Raw genomic sequence first — 24,691 nt, 5'->3', positions numbered from 1 at the left:
AATCCAAAATATGGGATAAAGGTGGTAGAAAAATTTGGCCATGGTTGAATAACGAGATCGTTTAAGAATCATAATAAGAATTTTGATACGTGAGAGCTCATTTTACTGCACACTGAACTGTCTACTCAAACCACAGTAAACGTGCAGGCTAGCGGTGGTATTAAGCCGTGGCGCTCTGGTCTAAACAGCTTTAATTGGTGCAACAGGAGCGGCATAGGTCACCCAAAAGCAGTGTGAAAAACTGGTGGAGAACATGCTCAGATGCATGAAAGCTATGATTAAAAAATCACTTATTCCACAAAAGTGATTTCGGAACTCTTAAAAAAGAGTATTGTTGTTTTTATTGTTTCTAAATGAATATGAACTTGTTTTCTTTACATTATTTGAGGTCTGAAAGCACTGCATCTTTTCCGCTGTTTTGACCAATTCTCATTTTTTGCAAAAATATGTTGTCGATAGTTTATTGAATTAAACAACAATGTTAATTTTATTTAAACATAAACCTAAAAGTAGTAAAATCAGAGAAACTGAACATTTTAAAGCGGTCTTAAATTGTTCCAGAGCTGTATAAAACCATAAAGTTGCATCAACATAAAATCAACATGCACAAAGAAATCCATTCCGACATTAGAGATTAAAGCATAAAATGAAAACTGATTCTGCATCCTTTTGCTATCTGTGTTTCCCGATTCAAGTAATCAACTGGCTCACAGTCAGTGAAAAATAGGCACTGCAGTGGGCCTTTGGTGTAGTGAGGTGCAGTAAGCTGTTGGGTGTAGGGCGAAGGGCGCAGCCACTCTCACTTCAGATACACCCGTTCGCTGCTAGACAGCTCGCCCTGCTTAGTAAACACACCGCGTCCATCTTCAGACATTTGCTCATACACATCCCTCCCGCAGGAGAGCAAAGATGGGCTCTGTTCTCGGGCTGTGCTCTATGGCCAGCTGGGTAAGCGTTCATATCTTATCTGAATGTGTTTGTTGGTTTAGGGGATCAGATTAATTAGCACGGTTTCGTTTTTATACAAAAGAGACGGTTGACATATTTCTAACAAGTCATGCTAGGGTAGGATAGCTAACGGTAGAGGCGAGTTACGAAATGGTGTCCCCTACAGATTAGTGTTAAAAACAGAGCTCGACATAACGGTTAACAGTCTGTATAAAATACTAATAAACGGTGTAGATCTGTGTTAATCGACAGTTATATCTCTATGTTTCAGTCTTTTTCAGTGGCTAATCGAGCTCGCCGGTGTGCTGGGTGTTTCCCCAGGCCTTAGAAACCTTTTAACATAACCTTCCAGGATTAAAATTATTATTAACTAAACTAGCTAAAGGTTTAACAACAAACACAGAGGGTACTTTAATCTGTTTACAAAAGAGAGACTGTGTTCTGCGGGACTCTCTAGTTAGTTATAATCGTTTGGAGAAATGTTTTATTAGAGACCGGATGCTGAAGCTAACCGTAGCTAGCCGGTGTTCCATCGAGTTATGCTACCCGTCAATAACTGTTTCCTAAAGGCACTGCGCATGCGCCGACCTAAATATATATTCTAATCCTGTTTATATATATATATATATATATATATATATATATATATATATATATATATATATATATATATATATATATATAATTTAGTTTTTCTTTTTCTTCATTTAACAACATGGGCCCACTGTCATTACATAACAAGTGTAACTGACAATTAAAATTAATAATAAAAAATATATTATTTATAAATACAAATGCAGAATCTAATACATCCTCATTACCATAACTTTACCCCGAGACAGTGCTTTATGCTATCCAAAAATAGCACATAGACTTTTACTGGGAACATTCTATAATATTGTGCTTCTTTTGTATTCTTACCTTTCTTTAAATATACACCAGGACAGCACGGTTTGACATGTATTTTTATGTTGTCATGTTGATTTGTGTGCTGTACTTGATTGCATTAAACAGTCAGAGCTCTCCGTCATTAATTGTCTGAGTTAAGTGTTTTAATGTGTAAATGACAGCTAATTAATAATAAAAGTAATAATAGGATGATTAAATACAATAAAGGAAAATATAAAAACGGGCTCCAGTCACCGCTATTCCCTTAACTGTACCCTGATATATTCATTCAGGCTTTCCAAACACGCTACCGACACTTCTGCAATGAGAATTTTGATATATAGCGTTTTTATTCTGGTTAAATATACACCAGGGTAGCACGGTTTGGCAGGGCAGCAGAACTCGTCAGAACACCGGATTTGTTATTGTGAATGCGACACTCTTCGCTGTAGCGCTGAGTAGCTTTAGCTTGTCTAACACTTGTGTATCTAGCTTTGTAGGTTAGCTAACGCTAGGTCTGCTGAAATGTTGCGACACAAACCAAAACAAAGTGTCGACTGTCAACAAGACAGACAGCCACGGCTAAAGGACATAAAACTTAAAACCATCATAAACGTCAACTGGGTACATTCATAGGAACTGCAGTTTCGTTTTTATTAGATTCGTTTTAGCGCAGGTCTGTTTTATCCAGTGTTAACTAGCTAACCTTACTTGTCTAGTTAACTCGGATGTCTATGATAAACATTAACACACACCAAATACACAGCAGGAGTGTAAGTAAGCTCTTTATGTAATTCATTGGCCGCAGTGACGGTCTTAAACACGTTTTTGCTATATTGTTATATTTTACTTATGTGTAAAAATACAATAAAATAAATAAACATCCACATAATACCACTACCCCTAATGTGGTAGGCCCACAAATAATTCAACCCTATATTTTTTCTTTTTTTAATATCACTTTAGTACCTAGTAATTATATTGAAATGCAGTGTTGCATTTAAAAGAAGCCATGCTATCCATGTTATCACATAAATAACAACTCACAGTGCACTTATTTTGGCAGGGATTTAATTTCTAAATTAAACTAAACCTGCCAAGAGGAAACGCATGCTGATTATGTAAGTCTTGGAAGATTTAGCTTATACCCCAAAATATCTTTGTCAGAGTTTGTACCTGCATATTAGCATGCTTAAAAAAACACAAGACTAAATCATTATGGTTATGGGTAAGTGGTTTATATAATTGTAAAGAATTATTGCGGTTTTGCTGTAGGGCTGATTACTGTTTGCAAAGTTAGACTAGTAGGTCTCTTTTGATTAGGATTGACAGTTAATGGTAAAAGAAAATAATGCCACTATTAGTGTGTTGAGTATTTGAAGAAAAATCTTTTTCAAATAAAGAACTCTATCTTTTCTGTCATATGTATGAAAAAATCTGTTAAATCCATTTTACCTTCAATGATGAAATAAGGATGAATTAAGTAGGTTATGCAGACAGAAAAAGAACTCTTGAGTAGCAACGAAACACACAGTCATCAGCTTGGTTCATTAATCATGGCTAATGACCAACTGTGAAAAATGTGCCTAAAGCAGCTCGTCCCAGTCCGATACTGCCACTGCTTTTTCAGAAACGTCCATCAACATTGAAACACTGAAACCAAGATATAGAAACCTCCAGCTTGGAGATCTTCCAATTCATATAAAGGGTTAAGTTATGCATTGTGTTCTTTGAAGAGGCACTGCAACTCTGTAAGCAGCTGTGTTTGTTGACCGCAGAGTAGCTCCATGAACTCAATGACACTGAAATGAACTTGAACTTTCCCTTTCTGTAGATCCCCTGCCTTTGTGGCAGTGCTCCTTGCCTGCTGTGCAGATGTTGCCCAAGTGGAAACAACTCCACTGTAACCCGACTGATTTATGCCTTCTTCATGCTTATGGGAGTGGGCATCGCCTGCATCATGCTCATGCCTGGCATGGAAGGCCAGCTGAAGAAGGTATGCAGCATTGTTGAATATTCAGTTAATGCATTTCTGTGTAATCCATACTTTGATGTACTTTGACTTTTTATCAGTTTTACTACATTAGATTCTTGCACTTGGATTGAAATATATTTATATTTATCTTTTTAATAAAATTATTTGTATCTTATTATATAAATGTAGTCCTTTTACAGTCTATATTTTATATTTTGGCTCAATTACATTTAAGCCAAGTTTGTTGAATTGATTGATTGATTCATTGGTTGATTGATTGTTGTGTTTTGCTTCACTGCAGATTCCAGGCTTTTGTGAAGGAGGAATGGGTTCTTCTATCCCAGGTGTAGAGGGTCATGTGAACTGTGATGTGCTGGTGGGCTACAAGGCAGTGTACCGTGTTTGCTTTGGCATGGCCATGTTCTTCCTTCTCTTCTCACTCCTCATGATTAAGGTCAAGAGCAGCCAGGATCCACGAGCTGCTGTTCATAATGGGTAGGTGAAGAATAAGGGAGTTGCTTAATACATTTATATGGACAAAAGTATTGGGACACCTGCTCATTTATTGTTTCTTCTAAAATCAAGTGTATAAAAGAGTAAATGTCACAAATGTCCAGGGTAAGCTTCCTACAAGCTTAGCATTGCTGTAAGGATTTGATTGAATGTTGGACCATCACCACCCTGTCTCATTATCCCCAGCTCCTTAACTTAAAAAGAAATGCAGGCTAATTCTAGAGTACACAGTTTCACTGCTCCACAGATCTGTACCGGGGTACTGGAAAGCAGTACTGGGGGCTTTATAGCCTAATAGCCCAAGCCTAAATGTATGTACCTAAATTAATTAGAAGGGGTTTCCACAAACTTTTGGGCATATAATTAGTTTAAAATTGTTGATGGCAGTTGACAGTTTTGCACTTTTTTTAAATAATGTGGATATTTCACCAAAACTGACCATTTGAATGTTGTTGATTTTGTACGGATAGCTCATGTTTTTTGTATGATGTTAAATAACATAACCTGAAATAGTAGAACATTATGTAGTTATTCTGTAGCCAAAATTTGTAGAGGCAAAGTATTATATGTAATGAATATGTACAGGACTAATTATAGAACAATATTTAAAAATGGTTGGCTATGTGAAGCAAAGGAATAGTAATTATTATGCTGTGTATATAGCTTCTATAATATTAAACTGTAATTTATATGGATCACAATGTTTGAAATGTTTTTGATTCCTTACAGGTTTTGGTTCTTCAAGTTTGCTGCTGCCACTGCTATTACGGTCGGAGCATTCTTTATTCCTGAAGGCCCCTTTACAACTGGTACTATTATTAAATAAATATTTACTTCTTTATCTTGTTCATAAATACATGTTCATTAAAAAAATAACCGTGTATTTTCTTACACTTCTCTTTTAGTGTGGTTCTACATTGGGATGGCTGGTGCTTTCTGTTTCATTCTGATTCAGCTGGTGCTTCTAATTGACTTTGCTCACTCCTGGAACGAGTCATGGGTGGAGAAGATGGAGGAGGGAAACTCTCGTTGCTGGTACGCAGGTAAGCATGAGAGAAGCTTGTGTTTACCATCACAGTGAACAGTTTCCAAAACACAGATGTAGTGGTGGTCTTGGGAGCAAGGGAAAGGAGGAGGGTACTTCTGGTACCTTTTTATTTAAAAAGTTATGGAAACACTGTAGAAGTATGAGACATTGTTAGACATCCTACATCATAATAATAACATAGCTATTAAATGCTGACCTCGATATTTAATTTTTGTTTGACATATTTAGGATATTAATTTTCTTAATAATTATGTTATTTGCTTTATAATGCTCTTATATTGCCATTATGTCAGGGCTGAAAAGGATCATTAAATTATGTTAATATTGTTTAGCACAATTATTTTTCATACAGTATGTTGTTCAGATAAAAACAATGTGACAGGCCTAGATTGCACAGTGGAAGTGACTATTTGTGCTGGGGTTAGCTTCACTAGTTTAAAGGCCTTCTTGTTCTATTTTCTGTGTTCTGTAGCTGTTTAAAGGCTTACTTTGTTCTATTTCCTTTGCTCCACAGCGCTGCTCTCTGCCACGACTCTAAATTACGCCCTTTCATTGGTGTCCCTTGTCATGTTCTACGTGTACTACACTCACTCTGACGGCTGCACGGAGAACAAAGCCTTCATCAGTGTCAACATGCTGCTGTGTGTGGGAGCCTCTGTCATGTCCATTTTGCCCAAGATTCAGGTAATTTACTTGGGCAAAAAATGTTTGTGTCATGCTCCGTCATGTTTTATCTGCACAGTAGTGATGTGAAAACAATAGAGATTATTAAAGAAAAATGCCTGTATTACTAGTACTCCCTTTTATTAATAAATGATTTATTATATGTTCATAATCCCTTTTTTCTGCTTCGTTTAGGAGTCTCAGCCCCGGTCTGGCCTCCTGCAGTCCTCCATTGTTACCCTGTACACCATGTACCTGACCTGGTCTGCCATGACCAACGAGCCTGGTAAGCGTGCCGAGATGCAAAAATATTTTGTATAATTTTGTGTATGAAAGTACTGTTTTCAAGGCACAAAAAATACAATATCATTGAAAAGTTACTTTATTTTAGTAATTCAGTTAAAAAGTGAAACTCATATACAGTGCCCTCCATAATTATTGGCACCCCTTGTTAAGATGTGTTCTTTAGCTTCTCATAAATTGAGTTTTGTTCAAAATAATATAGGACCACGATGGAAAAAAAGAGTAAAATACAACCTTTAACTCAAGTGAATTTATTCAGTAGGAAAAAAATCCCACAAGAAATAATTATTTAACATCAAATCATGTGTGCCACAATTATTAGCACCCCTGATGTTAATACTTTGTACAACCCCCTTTTGCCAACAAAACAGCACCTAATCTTCTCCTGTAATGTTTCACAAGATGGGAGAATACAGAAAGAGGGATCTTTGACCATTCCTCTTTGCACATTCTCTCTAAATCATCCAACGACCTGGGTCCTCTCCTCTGCACTCTCCTCTTCAGCTCACCCCACAGGTTTTCAATGGGGTTGAGGTCTGGGGACTGAGATGGCCATGGGAGGAGCTTGATTCTGTGTGCGGTGAACCATTTCTGTGTAGATTTGGCCACATGTTTAGGGTCATTATCTTGCTGAAAGACCCAGTGACGACCCATCTTCAGCTTTCGGGCAGAAGCCACCAGATTTTGTTTTAAAATGTCCTGGTATTTTAGAGCATTCATGATGCCATGCACCCTAACAAGGTTCCCAGGGCCTTTAGAAGAGAAACAGGCCCACAGCATCACTGATCCCCCGCCGTATTTCACAGTGGGCAAGAGGTGCTTTTCTGCATACTCAGCTCTTGTGTTACGCCAGACCCACTTAGAGCATTTGTTGCCAAAAAGCTCTATCTTTGTTTCATCTGACCAAAGCACACGGTCCCAGTTGAAGTCATAGTACCGCTTAGCAAACTCCAAATGTTTGCGTTTATGATTGTGAGTGAGAAATGGTTTCTTCCGTGCATGCCTCCCAAACAGCTTGTTGGCATGTAGATAGCGCCTGATGGTTGTTTTGGAGACTTTGTGACCCCAAGAAGCTACCATTTGTTGCAATTCTGTAACAGTGAACTTTTTATTTCTCTTATCATCCTCCTCACTGTGCGTGGTGGCAAAATAAACTTGCGTCCTCGTCCAGGCTTGTTTACCACTGTTCCAGTTGTTTTAAACTTCTTAATAATTCCTCTGACAGTAGATATGGACAGGTGTAGGCGAGTAGCGATTTTCTTGTAGCCATTGCCTGACTTGTGAAGGTCAACACACATCTGCCTCACTTGAATGGTATGTTCCTTTGTCTTTCCCATGTTGAAGATAAATGGCCTCTGTGTCACGTCATATTTATACCCCAGGGAAACAGGAAGTTGTGAATTACTAATTAAATGTTCCTACATACTCTGATCAACTTCGTAAACTACTGTAGAAGTGACAGAAATACTTTTATTAAATTTATTTCCTAAGAATTGTTAGGGGTGCCAATAATTGTGGAACAGGTGATTTTATGAAGAATAATTATTTCTTAGTCAGGGATTTTATTTCCCCCTTAAAATTTACTTGAGTTAAAGGTTGGACTTTACTTTTTTTTTCCCATCGTGGTCCTATATTATTTTGAACAAAACTCAATTTATGAGAAGCTAAAGAACACATCTTAACCAGGGGTGCCAATAATTATGGAGGGCACTGTAGTTGTATTACACAAAGAGTGATCTATTTGAAACGTTTATTAATTTTATTGTTAATGATTATGGCTTACATACAATTAAAACCCACAAATCAGTGTCTCAGAAAGACTTTCCGGTAAAACTCTGCACTGACTTGAACAACAGGACCACCATCAGCAGATGACATGTCTCCTCAAACCATTAATATCCATCAGTATTTTTTTTTATTTCATTTGTAAATTAAGAAACCAGAGTCTGGAGGAAGAGTGAAGAGACACACAGTTCAAGCTGCTTGAGGTCTAGTGTGAAGTTTCCACAATCAGAGATGGTTTGGAGAGTCAGGTCATCTGCTGGTGTTGATCCACTGTGTTTTATTATCAAGTCTAAAATCAGTGCAGTGTTTTCTCAGAAAATCTTACAGCACTTCATGTTTTCCTGTGCTGAAAACTTTTATGGAGATGCAGATTTCATTTTCCAGCAGGACTTGGTACACTGCCCACACTGCAAAAAGTACCAATTGGTCTTATATAATATTCAAATTTTTTGAGACACTGATTTTTGAGTGTTTTTATTAGCTGTAAGCCATAATCATCAACAATAAAATAAATAAATGCTTCAAATAGATCACTCTGTGTATAATACATCTATATAATGAGCTTCACATTTTGAACTAAATTACTGAAATAAAGTAACTTTTCTATAATATTTACATTTTTTGAGAAGCACAAGTACAATGTAAATAAATCTAATACATGTCTTTTCTTTTTAGACCGCAAATGCAATCCAAGCCTGCTCGGCATTATTGGCCTGAACAGCACCAGCTCAGCTGGCAAGGACCAAGTAGTCCAGTGGTGGGATGCTCAGGGCATTGTAGGATTGATTCTGTTCCTCATGTGTGTTTTGTACTCCAGGTGAGTGTTTTGCATTGAATAAGACAACACAAATTAATAAAATGTTGTTTCCAAATCTTAAATTTAATTAATTTATTACCACATTGTTTGTTATAATAGTTAGTTACACAGAAAGTACAAATAAGACTTATTCCACAAGAGTAGAGGGTATGGTGACAACACACAAAAAATGACTGCATTCGGTCTGTCAGTTTTTTTGATGTATTGTCACAGAAATAATTATTTTTTTACATTGGAATTTAAATTTGTAAATACTTAAGTATCATAAATAAATAAAATATGAATAAAATTAAACCTTTGATTGTGAACAAAGGTGACATACTATCTCATTATCATGAATGGGCTCTTCCTTGGAAGAGCAAAAGTTATTAAGATTGTGTATATATTGTACATAGCTATTGTGAGAGACTAGGCTTTATATGATTCAAATGACTTTTTGGTCAGTTTTATCAACATCAAAGACGTGATGTTTGAATTTCACTCTTAGATCAGGGCATCATAATGTATGCTTGCCTGTTTTACATTACTGCTTGAATGGATGTTTTATTTGTGGGCTTTAATGCTTTTTCAGCATCCGCAACTCCAACAACACTCAAGTGAACAAACTCACCCTGACCAGCGATGAGTCTGCTCTGATCGAGGACGGCCCTGCTCCTGAGAATTTTGACGAGGGGGATAATTCCAACCGTGCCATTGATAATGAGAAAGATGGCGTCACATACAGCTACTCCTTCTTCCACTTCATGCTCTTCCTGGCCTCTCTTTACATCATGATGACTCTGACCAACTGGTACAGGTATGTCTTCACCAGATAGATTCAAGCTTTCAAAATGATGTTTTTTAGGTACTGCATGACCAAAGTTTTAATTCACAATTAAGACTTTAAATCACAATTAATTAACAATTAATAAATAACATTTTACCTCTATTTTGATAAATGAATGATTATGTAAGCTAATCACGTGGCTTGGTTACATGACTACACACATCAGTATGTTTTTAAGGTGGATAGTACGTGAACACACAGTGGGGGAAAGTAACATTTGTTCTTTTTTTTTTTAAGAACAAAATGCGACATGTTATCTGTTGGTCTGAATGTCGGTTTTGATAATTTTTTTTTTATGAACTGCCCAGTGCAATTTTTAGTTGATAAAATAAATTAATCTCACCATTTTTTCCCCAAAGACAATATTACTGTCAGTTTTTAATTATTATTATTATTTAGCTCTTTATTCAATTTTTTTTCTGTAAAGGCTTCTTTCTTTGAACTCTGGTTGAAAGTAAATTTGTCCTTTGTTAATATTTTCAGTCCTGACTCCAACTACGAGATGATGACCAGCAAATGGCCTTCTGTTTGGGTGAAGATGTCATCCAGCTGGATCTGTATCTGCCTGTATGTGTGGACCCTGGTGGCCCCACTGGTTCTCACTAACCGTGACTTCGACTGATGATCAAACTAGAAGAAAGCTCAGAGTGAACCTTGCCTGTCGTTATTGTGAATATCCACCTGTATAGGACGAGCAAGTGATGTCATATTGTAAATACCTGATGTCTGCGCATTCCCCCTGTGGTTGAGCTCTCCGGTTTGTTTTAACTATTGCATGTTATGTAGTGATATTTATTTGTGATGTATGTTATGAAAGGATGAATCTAAAAGACAGACCACAGTTTTCAAGGCGGGATTATTATTTACATAAACATCCCAAAGAAAAGTCAGGAGGGAGCTAACGTGTATACTTAAAAAAGAAAAAAAAAAGTGTTAGTTATTATTATGGATAAGCTTGTCCATATTGTTAATGTTCGCCATAAGTTTTGTTGTGGAGATGCAGCAACAACGCACATCATATTAGATCATAAACCATTGATTGTAATTTCCTATAGAATGGGCATAGTAATTCAGTGGTGCTGCTTTAGCATGAAAAGAATCAATTGCTGAGTAGAGGTTTAGATTTTCATGCTTTTTTTCCTACATAATGAATTCCATTTACACATGACATAGCTAGGCTATGATTAAAGATCATAGAGCTCATGTTGATGGTGATTCCATGTTGTTTTCAGTGGATGGATAATAACCGACTCCTTTCCCCGAAAGTGTTGCTGCTTGTGTTACTGTAATTGGTTTGTGCATGCTATCAGATTAACTCGGTCAGGCCTTTAGTTAGGACTGTAAAATGCCACAGTGCTAACCCTTTTGCAACTTGCACAGTTTAGTTGAGTTTTGAACTTTTTAATTCTTGTGTTGAAATGTTTTGCACTGATCCTTTTTTCTTTGAAACCCCATGTTGAGAATTGATGTATTATGATTTGATATCTGTAGTTTTCTTTTACACCGCTAAGGCATTTAGACGTGTTACCAGCCTGCAGACATTATTAGTCTAGTAGTTGCTGTTAAGTAATGTAATAGATGCTGCTGTGTTTTTTTTTTTTTGTCCTTTTGACAAGTGCATTGTAAACTATCTCGTCTTATTCATTAAAGGTTTAAAACCCCATCGCTGTTCACTTGTTAATCTACGGTCAGATCAGAACAGTATGATCACTTCCTTGTTACTACACATCTTGTCCATTTTATGAGCTCCACTCACCATACAGAAGCAACTATATTGATATCTGATTATTTATTCTTCTATTTTCGTCTGCAGATATTTGCAGCAGCTTTTATGATAAAAAGGTGTGCTTGTAAACAGCTTGAATATATGCATATCCACTCACAGCACATTTTTTATTAATGTATTTTTTAAGGACACACCCATCAGTGGTTTTCCTTCCTAACTGAAATACATAGTAGGCATTTGGATATACTGTCTCCAATAATTATAAAAACAACAGAGGGCTCCTATATGCTCAGTGGAGCTGATCAAATGAACAGTGAGTGGAAAAACAACGAGGAGGTCATAATACTGTGAATTGGGAAAAAAAGTGATTGATTATAAAGCTGCTTACTGAAATCTATCACACTGCAATAAAATGACCCCTTTATACCCAACAATTGATGCAATTAAAGAGGTTTGTTACATTGACTCGTAAAATCACAGACTTTGTTGTGTGCAACACAAATCAAGACATACATTTGAATAATTTTTTTAATGTAAGTGTCAAGCTTGTGATAGTGACAAATAATACAAGGAAGGCAAATTACACTCCACTTTCAGAACATTATGGAACTAACAAGAGAGTATTGTATGTACAGATACCGGTCACAGGCACTTACAAGACTGTCTGTCATTCACAAATCTTGTAGTCACACAATTAATCAATATAAAAAATGAAAAGAAATCCCTATAATCTCTATGCATATAAACCTGCTGCAGTGTACAACCAGCAAAGTAACTGCAGCCACATCTTCTTGTGGACGTTTTTGAAATGAGACAGCAAGTGTACGATAACAAGAAGCTGAAACATGAATTGATGGAATGTTGTTTTCCAAGGTGGCCAAAAATTCCATCAAATAAATTAGTCATCATTTTGATGAATATGTACAAAAAAGGTCCAGTCACTTTTGTCTCCCGATTCCCGTTCACACCTCCAACAGATGCTGGTCAGCAGGAGCCAGGCCTGAGCCAAGTTCACACAGATAGAAGAGCGTTTCCTCGCTGGCCTCGGCCTCCGTGAGGGGTTCCAGGCGGATCATTGTGCGGCGTTGGGTCTCTTCTCTCTCCAGAGCAGAATCCAGCAGGTCCATAGGCTCCTCGCTGTTCTGCGTAAACGGAGACTGGCTCACGTCTTCGGGCTGCGACTCTAGGGCGGAGGGTAAAGGGCTGCATCCATCCAGGAAGGCCATCAGGGGGCAGCTGGTGTACTGAATCAGCTGTTTGTCTGAGAAGAAAGGATCAAATTTAAGGTTGCTATGCAACTTGTGCCCTGAAGATCCACAACACAGCCACCCACGTTACATTTGTTCAGTTTGCCAGTTCAATGTATGTGCAATGGGCCTTGACAAATGAAAAATTTCACAAACACTCTGGATTACCATTAGAGCTGCCTTGTATCAGTAAAGCTCTGTTTTAATGCAGTACAATAATGTAACCTAAAAATTATATATAATAAAAAAAAATGATATAAGATACACATGCCAATTTTTTTCCTCCAAGAGATCCTAGGTTACTCAAATAGGATTTTTTTCCCAATAAAAACTAAAATGTTGCACTGTAATAATAATATACCAACCCTTCTTAAAACTTTTAAAAATGAACTGTGAACATTAACATAATTAAGATATATTTTACCATATTTTGATCAAAAGTTTACAAAAATTAAAATATCCAAATAAATAAAAACTGGATGTTCTTTATTATTTTTACAATATATCTTCTCAATTTATTTTTTAACACATCAATGTCACTATTGTGCTGGTTTAGCTATTGACCTTAGAACACCGGAATGCAGATATCAGCTCAATACTGGCTAACAGCTGAACTCAGCTGTAAGCTTGTAGCAGGTTAGCCCTGATGCTATTTTCCGAGAGTAATTAATAAACAACTTCAGATATCACAATGGTGTTACCATCTTGCCCCCTCACATTAGTCAGAGAATCTCTAATAGAGAGGAGAATACCCGCTTAAGAATCTCTTTTAGGTTTGTTTGACCACCAGAGGGTGCTACCAAAGCTACTTTTTGCTGACTACCTGCGCTGTAGTTTTGCTGATGTGAACGATCATTTGCATTATTGCTTAAATTTCTGTGAAATTTGGATATATATATGAACGGTTTCACTGATGTTTTTTTGCTTGGATACTTGATTTTTTTGGATACGAAATAAAGCAACCTTAACTTTTGCGTTGGACGTTAGTTTCTCCTTTGCTACTCTAGAAGGTTGTTGGATAGTTCGAAATAAATTAAGTGAATGTTTATGAATAGAGACATAAAAAAAGATATAAATACATTAAAAGATACCTGCAATGCCATTTTCAGTGTTTTTAGGAAGGAGGTTGCTGTCTTTTGGATTAGAGTCGATGTTCTGTGGAAAAAAAAAAAGTGTGAAACTGCACAAATAAAAAATACACAGTAACTTTCGAAATATAAAATCGCAACAATAAATGTGGACAATGACTGTGAGACATACCTCTAGAATATTTGGGTCAATGCTAAACTGTTTTCCATTCAGCATGGCCTGGAAGTCTTCCAAAGTGCAGTCAATGCTGTCCAAATAGTCCATCAGCTCAACCCTGTTAAGAGATAAAATTTTCTTAGAATCTTAAATATTATTTTATCAAAATGCTAATTTGATTATCAAAAACCCACAAAACTATTTATAAACTATATTTTTTAATATATTAATATTACAATGTATTCCAGCTTTAGACTACATTTAATGAGTAGTAGTTGCACTAAATCTTTACTTACTTGCCCAAAAGGTTGATATTTTGTGAAATGGTTCCACTTTCATTAAGGATAGAGTCCATCAACTTCATGGGGTCCTCTTGAATTAGAGCGGATGATATATTTAACTGCAGGGCACTGCTTGGTGCTTGGGTGTTGATTAAGCTTTTAGGAGTTTCTTCTGTTGCTTCTTGAACAGAGTTTGAGTTTATGGATGTATTTGCTTTTGTGCATGGCTTTTCTGTCGCTGGACTGACTTCATTGTTTACCTGGACTATTTCAATGTCACTACAAAAAACAACATTGACAAAACATAAATGAGCTTTAGAGCTGGAACTGTATTCTTTACAGACAACTGTTCAACCTGTTATGTTGTATTTTCACTACAGTGCATTTGTAAATAATTGGACAGTGATTAAAATTGTTTTATTTTCAGAATTTAGAACATTAAATGAAAATGTACATTTGCATTTATATAGATGCATAAAAAAACACATGGGATATGCCAGTGGAGTCTAAACTTAACATTTAGCTTAATTTGTCAGCAGTTACGTTAGAAAATGTATGCTTTGTATAACTATCTACTTATCTGCATGTTTAAATCTGACAGTACATAATACACTACTCCAGGGATAGTATAATAATGTTAGATGAGGTAAGTGAGGTTTAGCATTTGCTTGTTTACCAAAAGACTGCCTCAATATGGCTCCAATTTAATTGTAATAGTATGGTCAAGTAATGAGGCACCTGCGTCTCTGAGAACACGGTGCCGAAAATGGGCTTTGTGTTACACTGAAAATATGCCCTACCTGTCTTTCTTATTTCTCTCTCCTTCAATTTTGTAACACAATTTTGTAATTGTGATTTCAAGAAGTTTTAGAAAAATCTAAAACACTGTACTTGAATGTGCTCCCACCTGATACAATCTAATTTACTTTGCCAAGTAAAAAAATAAATTAAAATACTTAATTTTCATATGAATTCCCGTAAATTACCATTTCTCTTCAAGGCAGTGTAATTCTGTGAACAGTTTAGTGTAAAACTGTTTACTAGACAGTGGAGCAATAGACAGCTCTCACATTCATGTAATAGCTTTATCACAAAAACTCTACTGCATACACAAAGAAGAGTGTAAGGGTAGAAACATACTCGCTGTTTGCCCATGTGTTCGCGTAGACAACCGGCTGCGTTGTAAATGTGCCAGAGAACATACTAGCACATGTGCAATGCGTGTAACTGGAGGCTTCCACTAGAGGGCAGAACGTAGAAAGGACACATCATACAGATGCAGGTAGCTCTGGACTTGGTCACACAACTGCTCCACAAAACTTTCTGCCATTTTGACTGCCCCTAGCGTTTTTTTGTGTATTGCACCTCGCGTACGTGTCACGTTAATTATTGAATGACGTGCACAACCTACGCGGAGCAGCCATGATGCATGCGTGAATGCATAGTTAACAGCAAGTATATCTCTACCTTAAGGGACAGACATTATTTCCACTTTCCTAACAACACCTTCATTTTGAACATCCCACTTAGATTAACATCCACCCCACTGTTGTGCATGGAAACACAATTATTAATAATTGCAGGAACAGACTGGACTTACTCATCATCAGCAGTTCTTGACACATCCACTGTAACTTCTACCTCATCAGTAACGTCACAGATGATGACATCATCAGAAATGTCAGAGTTGGTCTTCAGGCCGTTGACCCCACTGACTGCAGACTAAACAGAAAAGGATCAGAATTACTTAACAGCCAGCGCTTCAGTATTAATTAGTTATTATCAATATATAAATAAATCAGTCCCCCACCACAGAGGAAACAACATATAACGACTCTTGAAACTTAAGGCATTTCCAGGAACAATCTGAACTCTATTACAGAGTCAGAAAGTGTCAGGATAATTAATTATAATAGTATACACAATAAACTGAGAGCACCACATTATAATAAAAGCAGGAGGAGTCATCAGCTATAGGCCTAGTGAACGTTCACAAACTGGTTGATTTTCATGCTAAAATGCATGTGATACCCAAATCAGACTGAAACCCTGAGTTGAATTATGCTCTCCCAGGATTGATAACTTTAACATATATAAAAAAATAAGCAGATGCCTTAAAATGCTATTGCACACTTATAAATGGAAGTTATTGGGCTACTCCTTTGGTATATCTACATGTTGTTGTTTTTTTAATTTTTTTTTTTAAGTACAATGTTTTGTCAAAGGTCACTGTTAATCTGAATGTCCTGATTGTGGCTGCAATGTAAAGGGTTACAACAGTTACTACAAGGTTAAACATGAATCTTCAGCTGCACACATACTTTTTCGTTGTCCAAATGGTCCTCAAAGATCTCAGAGATGTATTTCGACTTCTTGCCATTGCTGCTCAATAACAGTGGCCTGGTTTCAAAGAAGAATTAAAGAACAGATTAAAGCAACCTGAAGTATATCAGATCTTCTGATAAGCTGTTGAAGCTATTAAAAGCCTGACAACTGACAACATTATTGTGTTTTTAGATTATTATTCATTTATTCCTTTCATTAATTCATTATTTTTTAATAAATGTTTACAATGATTGAAAAAGGCAGTTGCATTTACACTGTTTGTTTGTTTCATGATGATAAACCGCAGGAGTTGTAAAAATATTTCATTAAAATCAAAATCTTGTTACACTAATTTGCATTACAATTAAAAATATTGCTCCTTCTTTTGAGAAGTAATTATTTATATAGGTAATTATACAGTAATTATGCAGGGCTTTGTATTGCCAGCTATAAAAACTACTGCATCTGTGCACTTTATTTGAGTCTTTAAATTAAATAATGCTGAGCTACTTGTATTTCTGTACCAGAAAAGGCATAAAGTCATCCAACAGTTATTGAAAGACTGCTGGAGAACATGCCAAGACACTAGTCAGCAGTTGTCATTTCTGCAAATAAATGCTCTAAAAGACATTTTTATATAGAATTATATAGATAAAATGTAGTTAATGGTGTACAGAATAAAACAAGTTTTCTTTTTAACACCTTGCTCTAAACCTCACACAGCCAGATACATTATGTCTTACCTTTTGCGTTTCAGATTTAGCAGGCGATTGTTCTGGACAAGTGTAAAGATGAACTGCACAAGCTAAAACAGAAGAAAGAAACATGAACATTAGACCAAACATCATTTACCATATATTAAAAAAAAAAAATCAAATAAGTAACAGTATTTAGTTAATGCGGTATCCATTCATCCACAATATTAGCAAAGTACATTTACACAAATTTAATGTACCTCTTTTATAGCGTGCTGCTGTTGGGCATGTTTCTGCCTTAGGTCTGACATCTCCCTCCATAGAGCCTCATTCTCTCTAAATAAAACAAAATGGAGCCAAAAGTTGCAGAACATGAGAACCAGTCAAGCACATTAACAATCTAATAAATATGCCAAACAGTGATTCAAAAGTACAAAGGGAGTATTCACCGTTTCAAAGTGGCAAGCCTCGCATCCATGTTTTCTTGTTTGTCATGTACATTCTGAACGCTGGATAGTATTTTGGACAGATCCTCTTGCCTTAGCTTGTTGTCCTCTGGTCTTCCATTGGATACCTAAAATATGGATGGAATATGTAGAAAAGCAGCTGAAATTTTCAAATAATGGATGTCCATTTTTGAAAAAAAAAAAAGTAAAACTGTATAGCTTAATAACCAATTTACTTAGGTTTGTTAAAATTTTTAGGAGAAAATTACAACTTTTCACTAAGACATATGTCAATACTTCAAGATTCAGATGGCAAAAACGTAGAGTTTAGGTTAGGTTGTTTTGGTCAATCTGGTAGAAGGTCTTCCTGAATTAACTTGTTATATACAATGAACGGCATATATGTTTACATAGAATTACCAAGTGTATGGATGCAATACCTAATTGACTAAAAAAACTAAAGTATCATGAATCAAAATGATTCATCATTAGACAACAAAGAGCTAAAGTGCCTTGATACTATAACATAAATACATTTAAAGCAATAAAAACATTATAAAACAGGTTTGATAATGACTGAAGAGATGAGTTTTCAGATATCTGAAAAAGGAAATGAGAATTTGAGCAACCACCAATACTGACAAGACCTAGTTTTGTGGGCATGCTTACACGTCAGATATCTACGCTGGTGTGCAGGTGTGTAAGTACATGGGAATCCAGTGAATTGATATGATATCACCAAAGGATTCACATGAGAAAACCTCGAAATGTATGCAGCAACGTAACCATTAGCCCACATTATCAAGCTTTACAAAGCAAAGAAGCAGATCTGTGACTAGGACCCGGTATTATCAGCATAATTTAGCATTCTGTTCATCTACATTACATTACATTACATTTGGCAGACGCTTTTGTCCAAAGCCTGAGATTTATTAGAACAGATTAGTGTCATCATGGATACTTTTATAAGATATCCTGTATTTGTATAGTAGTTTTTACTTGATTACAACAAACATGACTACAGGTTGACTTCAGTTGACTTCAGAGTGTGATGGACTTTCACCTCTCACACCACTAACCTTTCTCTTTATGTGCTCCAGTAAATCATCCTGACCATGTTTGAAGTAGGGATGCTGAAATTCAACTGGTCCATCTCGTTCTTGCTTTACTATGCCGGTGTCAATGTGCATCACCTTGCGAAAGCCATCTGTGAAAAAGAAACACAAAAATAACATTTATTCTAAACTACAAACAAGCACTTACAATAAAAAGATGACTATGTAATCCAGGAAAGATTACTTACACATGTTCAGCTGCCGGACAAAGCTGGCCATATTGTTGTGCTTAAAAAACTTCGGAAGGATCTCTTTTGCAAACCGTTGTTCATCCAGCACAAGGAAACTGTTGCCCTCCTGTAACAAAGAAAGATCAAATTACACTGAGATGGAACAGGTGCCGTCTATGTACATGTTAATAACAATAATAAGAGTGCCGACTTGGCACCTCATTTTTTGTACCACTGGAAATAGGATGCTAGGTACAGTGAGTCCAAGAAGTATTTGATCCCTTGCTGATTTTCTTTGTTTGCCCACTAATAAAGACACTATCCTTCTGCACTTTTAATGGTAGATATATTCTAACATGGAGAGACAGAATATCAAGACAAAAATCCAGAATATAATTTTAAAGAATATATTTTAATCAATTTGTATTTCAATGAGGAAAATAAGTATTTGATCCCTCTTGCCAAACACACTCAATACTTAGTGGCAAAGCCTTTGTTTGCAAGCACAGCGGTGAGACGTTTGTTGTAGTTAACCACAAGTTTAGCACACACACCAGGGGGAATTTTGGCCCACTCTTCTTTGCAGATCCTCTCTAAATCATGAAGGTTGGTGGGCTGTCGCTTGGCAACTCTGACCTTCAGCTCCCTCCATAGATTTTCGATCGGATTGAGGTCTGGCGACTGGCTGGGCCACTCCATGACCTTAATGTGATTTTTCTTGAGCCAATCCTTTGTTGCCTTTGCTGTATGTTTAGGGTCGTTATCATGTTGAAAGACCCAATCACGGCCCATTTTCAGATCCCTGGCAGAGGGGAGGAGGTTGTCCCTCAGGATTGTGCGGTACATGGCTCCATCCATCTTCCCAGTGATGCGGTGAAGTAGCCCTGTACCCTTGGCAGAGAAACACCCCCAAAACATTATGCTTCCACCTCCATGCTTGACGGTGGGCACAGTGTTCTTGGGGTCATAGGCAGTATTTTTCTTCCTCCACACATGGCGGGTGGAGTTGAGGCCAAAAAGTTCAATTTTGGTCTCGTCTGACCACAAAACCTTCTCCCAATAACTTGGTTCATCTTTCAAATGATCATTGGCATACTTGAGGCACGCCTCCACATGTGCTCTCTTCAGCAGGGGTACCTTTCGGGCACTGCAGGATGTGAATCCATTGTTGCGCAAAGTGTTGCCAATTGTTTCCTTGCAAACTGTGGTCCCAGCTGCCTTCAGGTCATTTGCTAACTCCTGCCGAGTGGTTGCAGGACGATTTCTGACCGTTCTCAGCATCATTGCCACCCCACGAGGCGAAATCTTCTTTGGAGCACCGGGCCGAGGTCTGTTGATTGTCATGTTATACTCTTTAAACTTTCTGATAATTGCACCAATAGTTGTTACTTTCACATCCAACACCTTACTAATCTTTGTGTAGCCCATTCCAGCTTTGTGAAGGTCAACAATTCTGACTCTGAGGTCCTGTGACAGTTCTTTGGTTTTACCCATGTTGGAGACTTGAAATCTGTGTGATCTGTCTGATTCTGTGGACAGGTATTTTTCACACAAGTGATTAGTGAGAACAGGTGGCTTCAGGTCAGGTAACAAGTTGATTGGGAGTGTCTAACTGGTCTGTAAAAGCCAGAACTGCTAATGAATACTAAGGGATCAAATACTTATTTCACTCCATGAAATAAAAATCAATTAATATATATTCCTTAGATTTATTTTCTGGATTTTCTTTTTAATATTCTGTCTCTCCATGTAAGAATACATCTACCATTAAACGTATAGAATGATCATGTCTTTATTAGTGGGCCAACGAAGAAAATCAGCAAGGGATCAAATACTTCTTGGACTCACTGTATATATAATAAAGCACTGGCACTATAACAAAATTAATAACACAAGGAAACACCTGTTAAAACAGTTACAAACACAAAACACCACTTTTCTGACTGTTTAAATGCACTGACTGTATAGCCAGCAATTCAAAAGAGATTTAACTAATGGAAAACTTTACTAAAGTAGTTATAATAGCTAGGTTGTAATGCTTGTAATGTATCATAGCTATCTATGTCGGTTAAACTAGCTTATAACCTACAGTTGTAGTAACAAATCTTCTACTGTTGAATTCCTAGTTATGTAGCTAGCTAGGCATGTAACTGGGTCATAAAAAAATGCTAAAGCTAAGCTACACTGCCGCCTGGCCAAAAAAAAAAGGTCACACACTCCAATATTTGATTGGACCACTTTTAGCTTTGATTGCAGCACACATTCACTGTAGCATTGTAGCATTGACATTAACATTAGAAACAGCTGAGCATGAGATTTAAACGGCATTTAAATGTCTAGATGTTGTTTAAACACGGAAAGTACGGATATATAATGGGGAAATGCGTAATCTGTTGTGTTTGGGCACTTTTGGAGACAGTTTTTGTAGTCGACAAATTTTAGTACTCAAAATTGTTGATTTTATCGACTAATCGTTGCAGCCCTAGAAACAGGTACTAATTTATGAATGTGAAAAGGTGATGGGAACATAAAGGATAATGGCAAGATGTGGCTAATTTAGAAACAGGTACTAATATATAAATGTGAAAAGGTGGTGGTGGCTTTGTGTGCTTCCTTGATCTAAAACACCTGTTTCAAATGATCAGCTTGTTATCAAAAGTCAAAAACTAAATGTATTAATCAAAGTTTGTTAACATCATACCTGTCAAGTCTCCCGCCGGGAAACTACCGTATTTTAATCCTCTTTCCCTCCGTCCTCCCGTATTAGTATTTTCCCGTAAATTTCCCGTATTATATTAAGATTAAAAATATATATATTATTGAGGAGACAGGGCACTGACCGCGCTGTCTCTTAACCAATCGTGGAGCCGGTTCAAGGAGAAAGTCCCGCCTTTCAGGAGAAACAGCCAATCAGCTTGCAAAGGAGAGTCAGTGTGGTGAAGCCCCTAGTCGCTGTGAGTTCAAGCTAGTCGGAGCAGCTGATGTTAAAACAGATCTGGATATTCAGCGATTTTTTTTAAAGAAAGGTAAGGGTAAGCTAATCATGTAAACTGTGATGAAATTTCTCTGATAGCTGCTTAAAAATACTCGTCTCCGAAATAAAACACACAGGTTAAACCTTTTAAAATAAAAAGTTAACAGCTTGTGACTCAGTTTAACTAGAAATGTGGAGAGGACCGAAATTAACTGAACTGATCAGGGGTTGAGTAATCAAAAGAAAGAAGTATTAATTAAAAATTATTAATTGTGTAGGCCACTTAGGACAACTACACTTAGTAAAGGCTCATAATACTATTTTTAGGTCACATACAGTCATTTTGCAGAATTTGTGCACCCTTTGTTCAATTTTAAATCTATTAAATAAATAAAAAATATATAATATAAAAGAGTGCATTTATGGCAAAAAAAGACATGAAATCTTAACTTTTTTATATCTAGAAAAGGATTTTTAATTTGGCTGTATTAAAAGAATGACATATGTAGGAATGTCCACAACATTTCAGATTCTGATAATCTAATTGTAGTGTGTAAGTGGTTCACATGTGGTTATTTTAGATTTTTTGTAAACGTGTCTTAAAATGTAAGGGATACTGAACCTTCGTTGGGCTGGTGGGACGGCTTTAAGAGGACAGAGGAAAATATCCCTTATTTTAAATCTAAAACTTGACAGGTATGGTTAACCTATATCCATAGAGACTCACAAGAAAATGCAATTCGTCCCATAGACAAATAGCTAACTAGGTTAGCTTACTAGCTGCATGTAAAGAGCAACTAGCTAAAGGATTAATTCACAGAGCTCTAGCTAACCTAGCGTTAGCTAACTAGTTAAGTAGTAAACCTACAGCAGTAGCAGGAGTGACCTAAACTGACCTAAACCATTTAAACGCCACGTTTACCGTTATGCTAATAAGGCAAACGTTTAAAACCCGTATAGATATTGCTAGCACAGTTACCATAGCTACCGGGCTCTGTAAGCTAGCTAAACAAGCTGATACACAGCTAAGCTAGTTAGCGTTAGTTAGTTAGTGTGTGTGTAGCATTAGGCTGGCTAACGGCTACATTAGATTAGCTATAGCTAGCTGTGCTAGGTTATAATGGATCCGAGCAGACATAGAGGGGTCTATACCTGACTCCAGCAGATGAACTCATTGGTGTCGGAGTCTTCCACCAGGGTCCACAGCTTGGTGAGGAACGCGGGGACGTTGGAGTTGTTTTTCATTGTTATTCTTCTTAAAGAAGTCGGGTTTGGTGAGATATCTGTCCGCTCTTTCTGTCCTTCTCTTTTCTTCTCGCTCTTGCTCTCTCTCTCCTCCACGGACAAAAACAGCAACAGCAGTGAAAAAACGACGCAGCCTCACGGCTTCCTACTCTCAGCCCGAGCTCCTCATTGGTCCAATACAGACTTTACGTAAACCCTGTGTGTTTTTGCACGTGTTTGCATCACGTTAGGGGGGCTGTGTGTATACGTATGAGTTTTTGGCCTTTTCTGACTGGTGGAGCTGCAGAACACAGGCCTCACACTGGTGAATAGCTGAAAGAAAATACATTATATATTATTCTGTTGGCTTGGGTTTGTTTAGAGGCTTAATACTGTTAAACTGGACTTTAGAAGTTATCCATATTTACTCTGCAAAGTCACAATGGACTCCTAAGTCTTAAAATGACTTAAACTTAGTTTTACATATTCAAGGTCTAAAAATGTCTTTAAATGCACGAACGTTTAGGAGGGGAGGCATTCAACTATATGGAGGAAAAGTAAGGAATGATTGAATTAATTGCATGTCTAAATAACCATGAAATAAAAACACGATTAACTGCAAAACACAAAGATATAATCACAGGCTGTTTTGTACTTCTTATTCATGACTACTTCTTTTTATTTAATCAATTAACTAATTATAGTGTACATAGGCATGTGAATTGTTTATTAATTGATGTGCCGTTTAAGCCAGTTAAAATGTCTAACAATTTTAATCATGTTTTTGTTTGTTTATTATATAAAATGCAAATAGTGATCTATAGGGAATATTCCACTTATTCTGCCAGTGCTTTTGGGAAAGTAGTGAGTAATTAAAAGGCTGTTTTGTCGAGTTCCCTTAACAGCACACTTTTATGTTTATTCGATACTTATTTGGAATAATTTTTGCTAACAGAAGGTCAGTAATGTTCCCTAAGGTGGACTGATTTTTTTTTTTTATTTCACTTCAGTAAAACTTTTTGTATACTATCACCTAATTTGTCATTTTTGCTACAGTAATAGTATTATTTTTTCTTGTGAGAGGTATTAAAAATGTCTTAAAAGTAATTAAATGTGAGCTTTAAAAATGTGCAGATATCTCCTTAAGGACCTACAGGCATCTCTCCAGCATATATTAATAATGACAATAAGCCATTTCACCGAATGGGTGCCATTTGCTTGTTGTAATTCTTCCAAATTAAACATATTTTTTAATCTTTTATTTCAACTCTTAATTTAACAACACATATATTTAACTATTCAAAACATGTAAATGTACTGAAATTGATCAAATTTATTATCATGCAATTTATTAAACAAATGGATAAATGATAAACGAAACAGAAATTAAATTAACCAGGGGACAATACTCACTCCTGTTACTGGAACTCACTCCTGTTACTGGCACTTATTCCTATTACTTTTTATATTTTGAGTA

At 36.5% G+C, this 24,691-nt stretch overlaps 2 protein-coding genes across 2 annotated transcripts; one reads left to right on the top strand and one right to left on the bottom strand.

The window, feature by feature from the left end:
• Window positions 1–803: 803 nt before the first annotated feature.
• serinc1 (serine incorporator 1) lies at window positions 804–11,429 on the top strand. The gene is made up of 10 exons (XM_007255393.4): window positions 804–948; window positions 3,671–3,832; window positions 4,113–4,306; window positions 5,054–5,133; window positions 5,230–5,367; window positions 5,887–6,056; window positions 6,231–6,321; window positions 8,799–8,940; window positions 9,512–9,736; window positions 10,250–11,429. The coding sequence occupies exons 1-10, from the start codon at window positions 910–912 to the stop codon at window positions 10,386–10,388; spliced, it is 1,380 nt and encodes a 459-aa protein (XP_007255455.3). The 5' UTR covers window positions 804–909; the 3' UTR covers window positions 10,389–11,429.
• A 577-nt stretch (window positions 11,430–12,006) lies between these two features.
• On the bottom strand, window positions 12,007–23,386 carry hsf2 (heat shock transcription factor 2). The gene is made up of 12 exons (XM_007255392.4): window positions 23,143–23,386; window positions 19,035–19,143; window positions 18,811–18,938; window positions 17,735–17,859; window positions 17,546–17,621; window positions 17,334–17,395; window positions 16,587–16,665; window positions 15,866–15,987; window positions 14,281–14,544; window positions 14,000–14,102; window positions 13,831–13,894; window positions 12,007–12,753 (listed from the first exon to the last, which is right to left on the bottom strand). The coding sequence occupies exons 1-12, from the start codon at window positions 23,233–23,235 to the stop codon at window positions 12,455–12,457; spliced, it is 1,524 nt and encodes a 507-aa protein (XP_007255454.3). The 5' UTR covers window positions 23,236–23,386; the 3' UTR covers window positions 12,007–12,454.
• Between the last annotated feature and the right edge of the window lie 1,305 nt (window positions 23,387–24,691).

The sequence above is a fragment of the Astyanax mexicanus genome, chromosome 1 (genome assembly GCF_023375975.1).
Source record: "Astyanax mexicanus isolate ESR-SI-001 chromosome 1, AstMex3_surface, whole genome shotgun sequence".
NCBI lineage: Eukaryota > Metazoa > Chordata > Actinopteri > Characiformes > Acestrorhamphidae > Astyanax > Astyanax mexicanus.
This window is presented reverse-complemented; position numbering and strand designations above follow the sequence as displayed.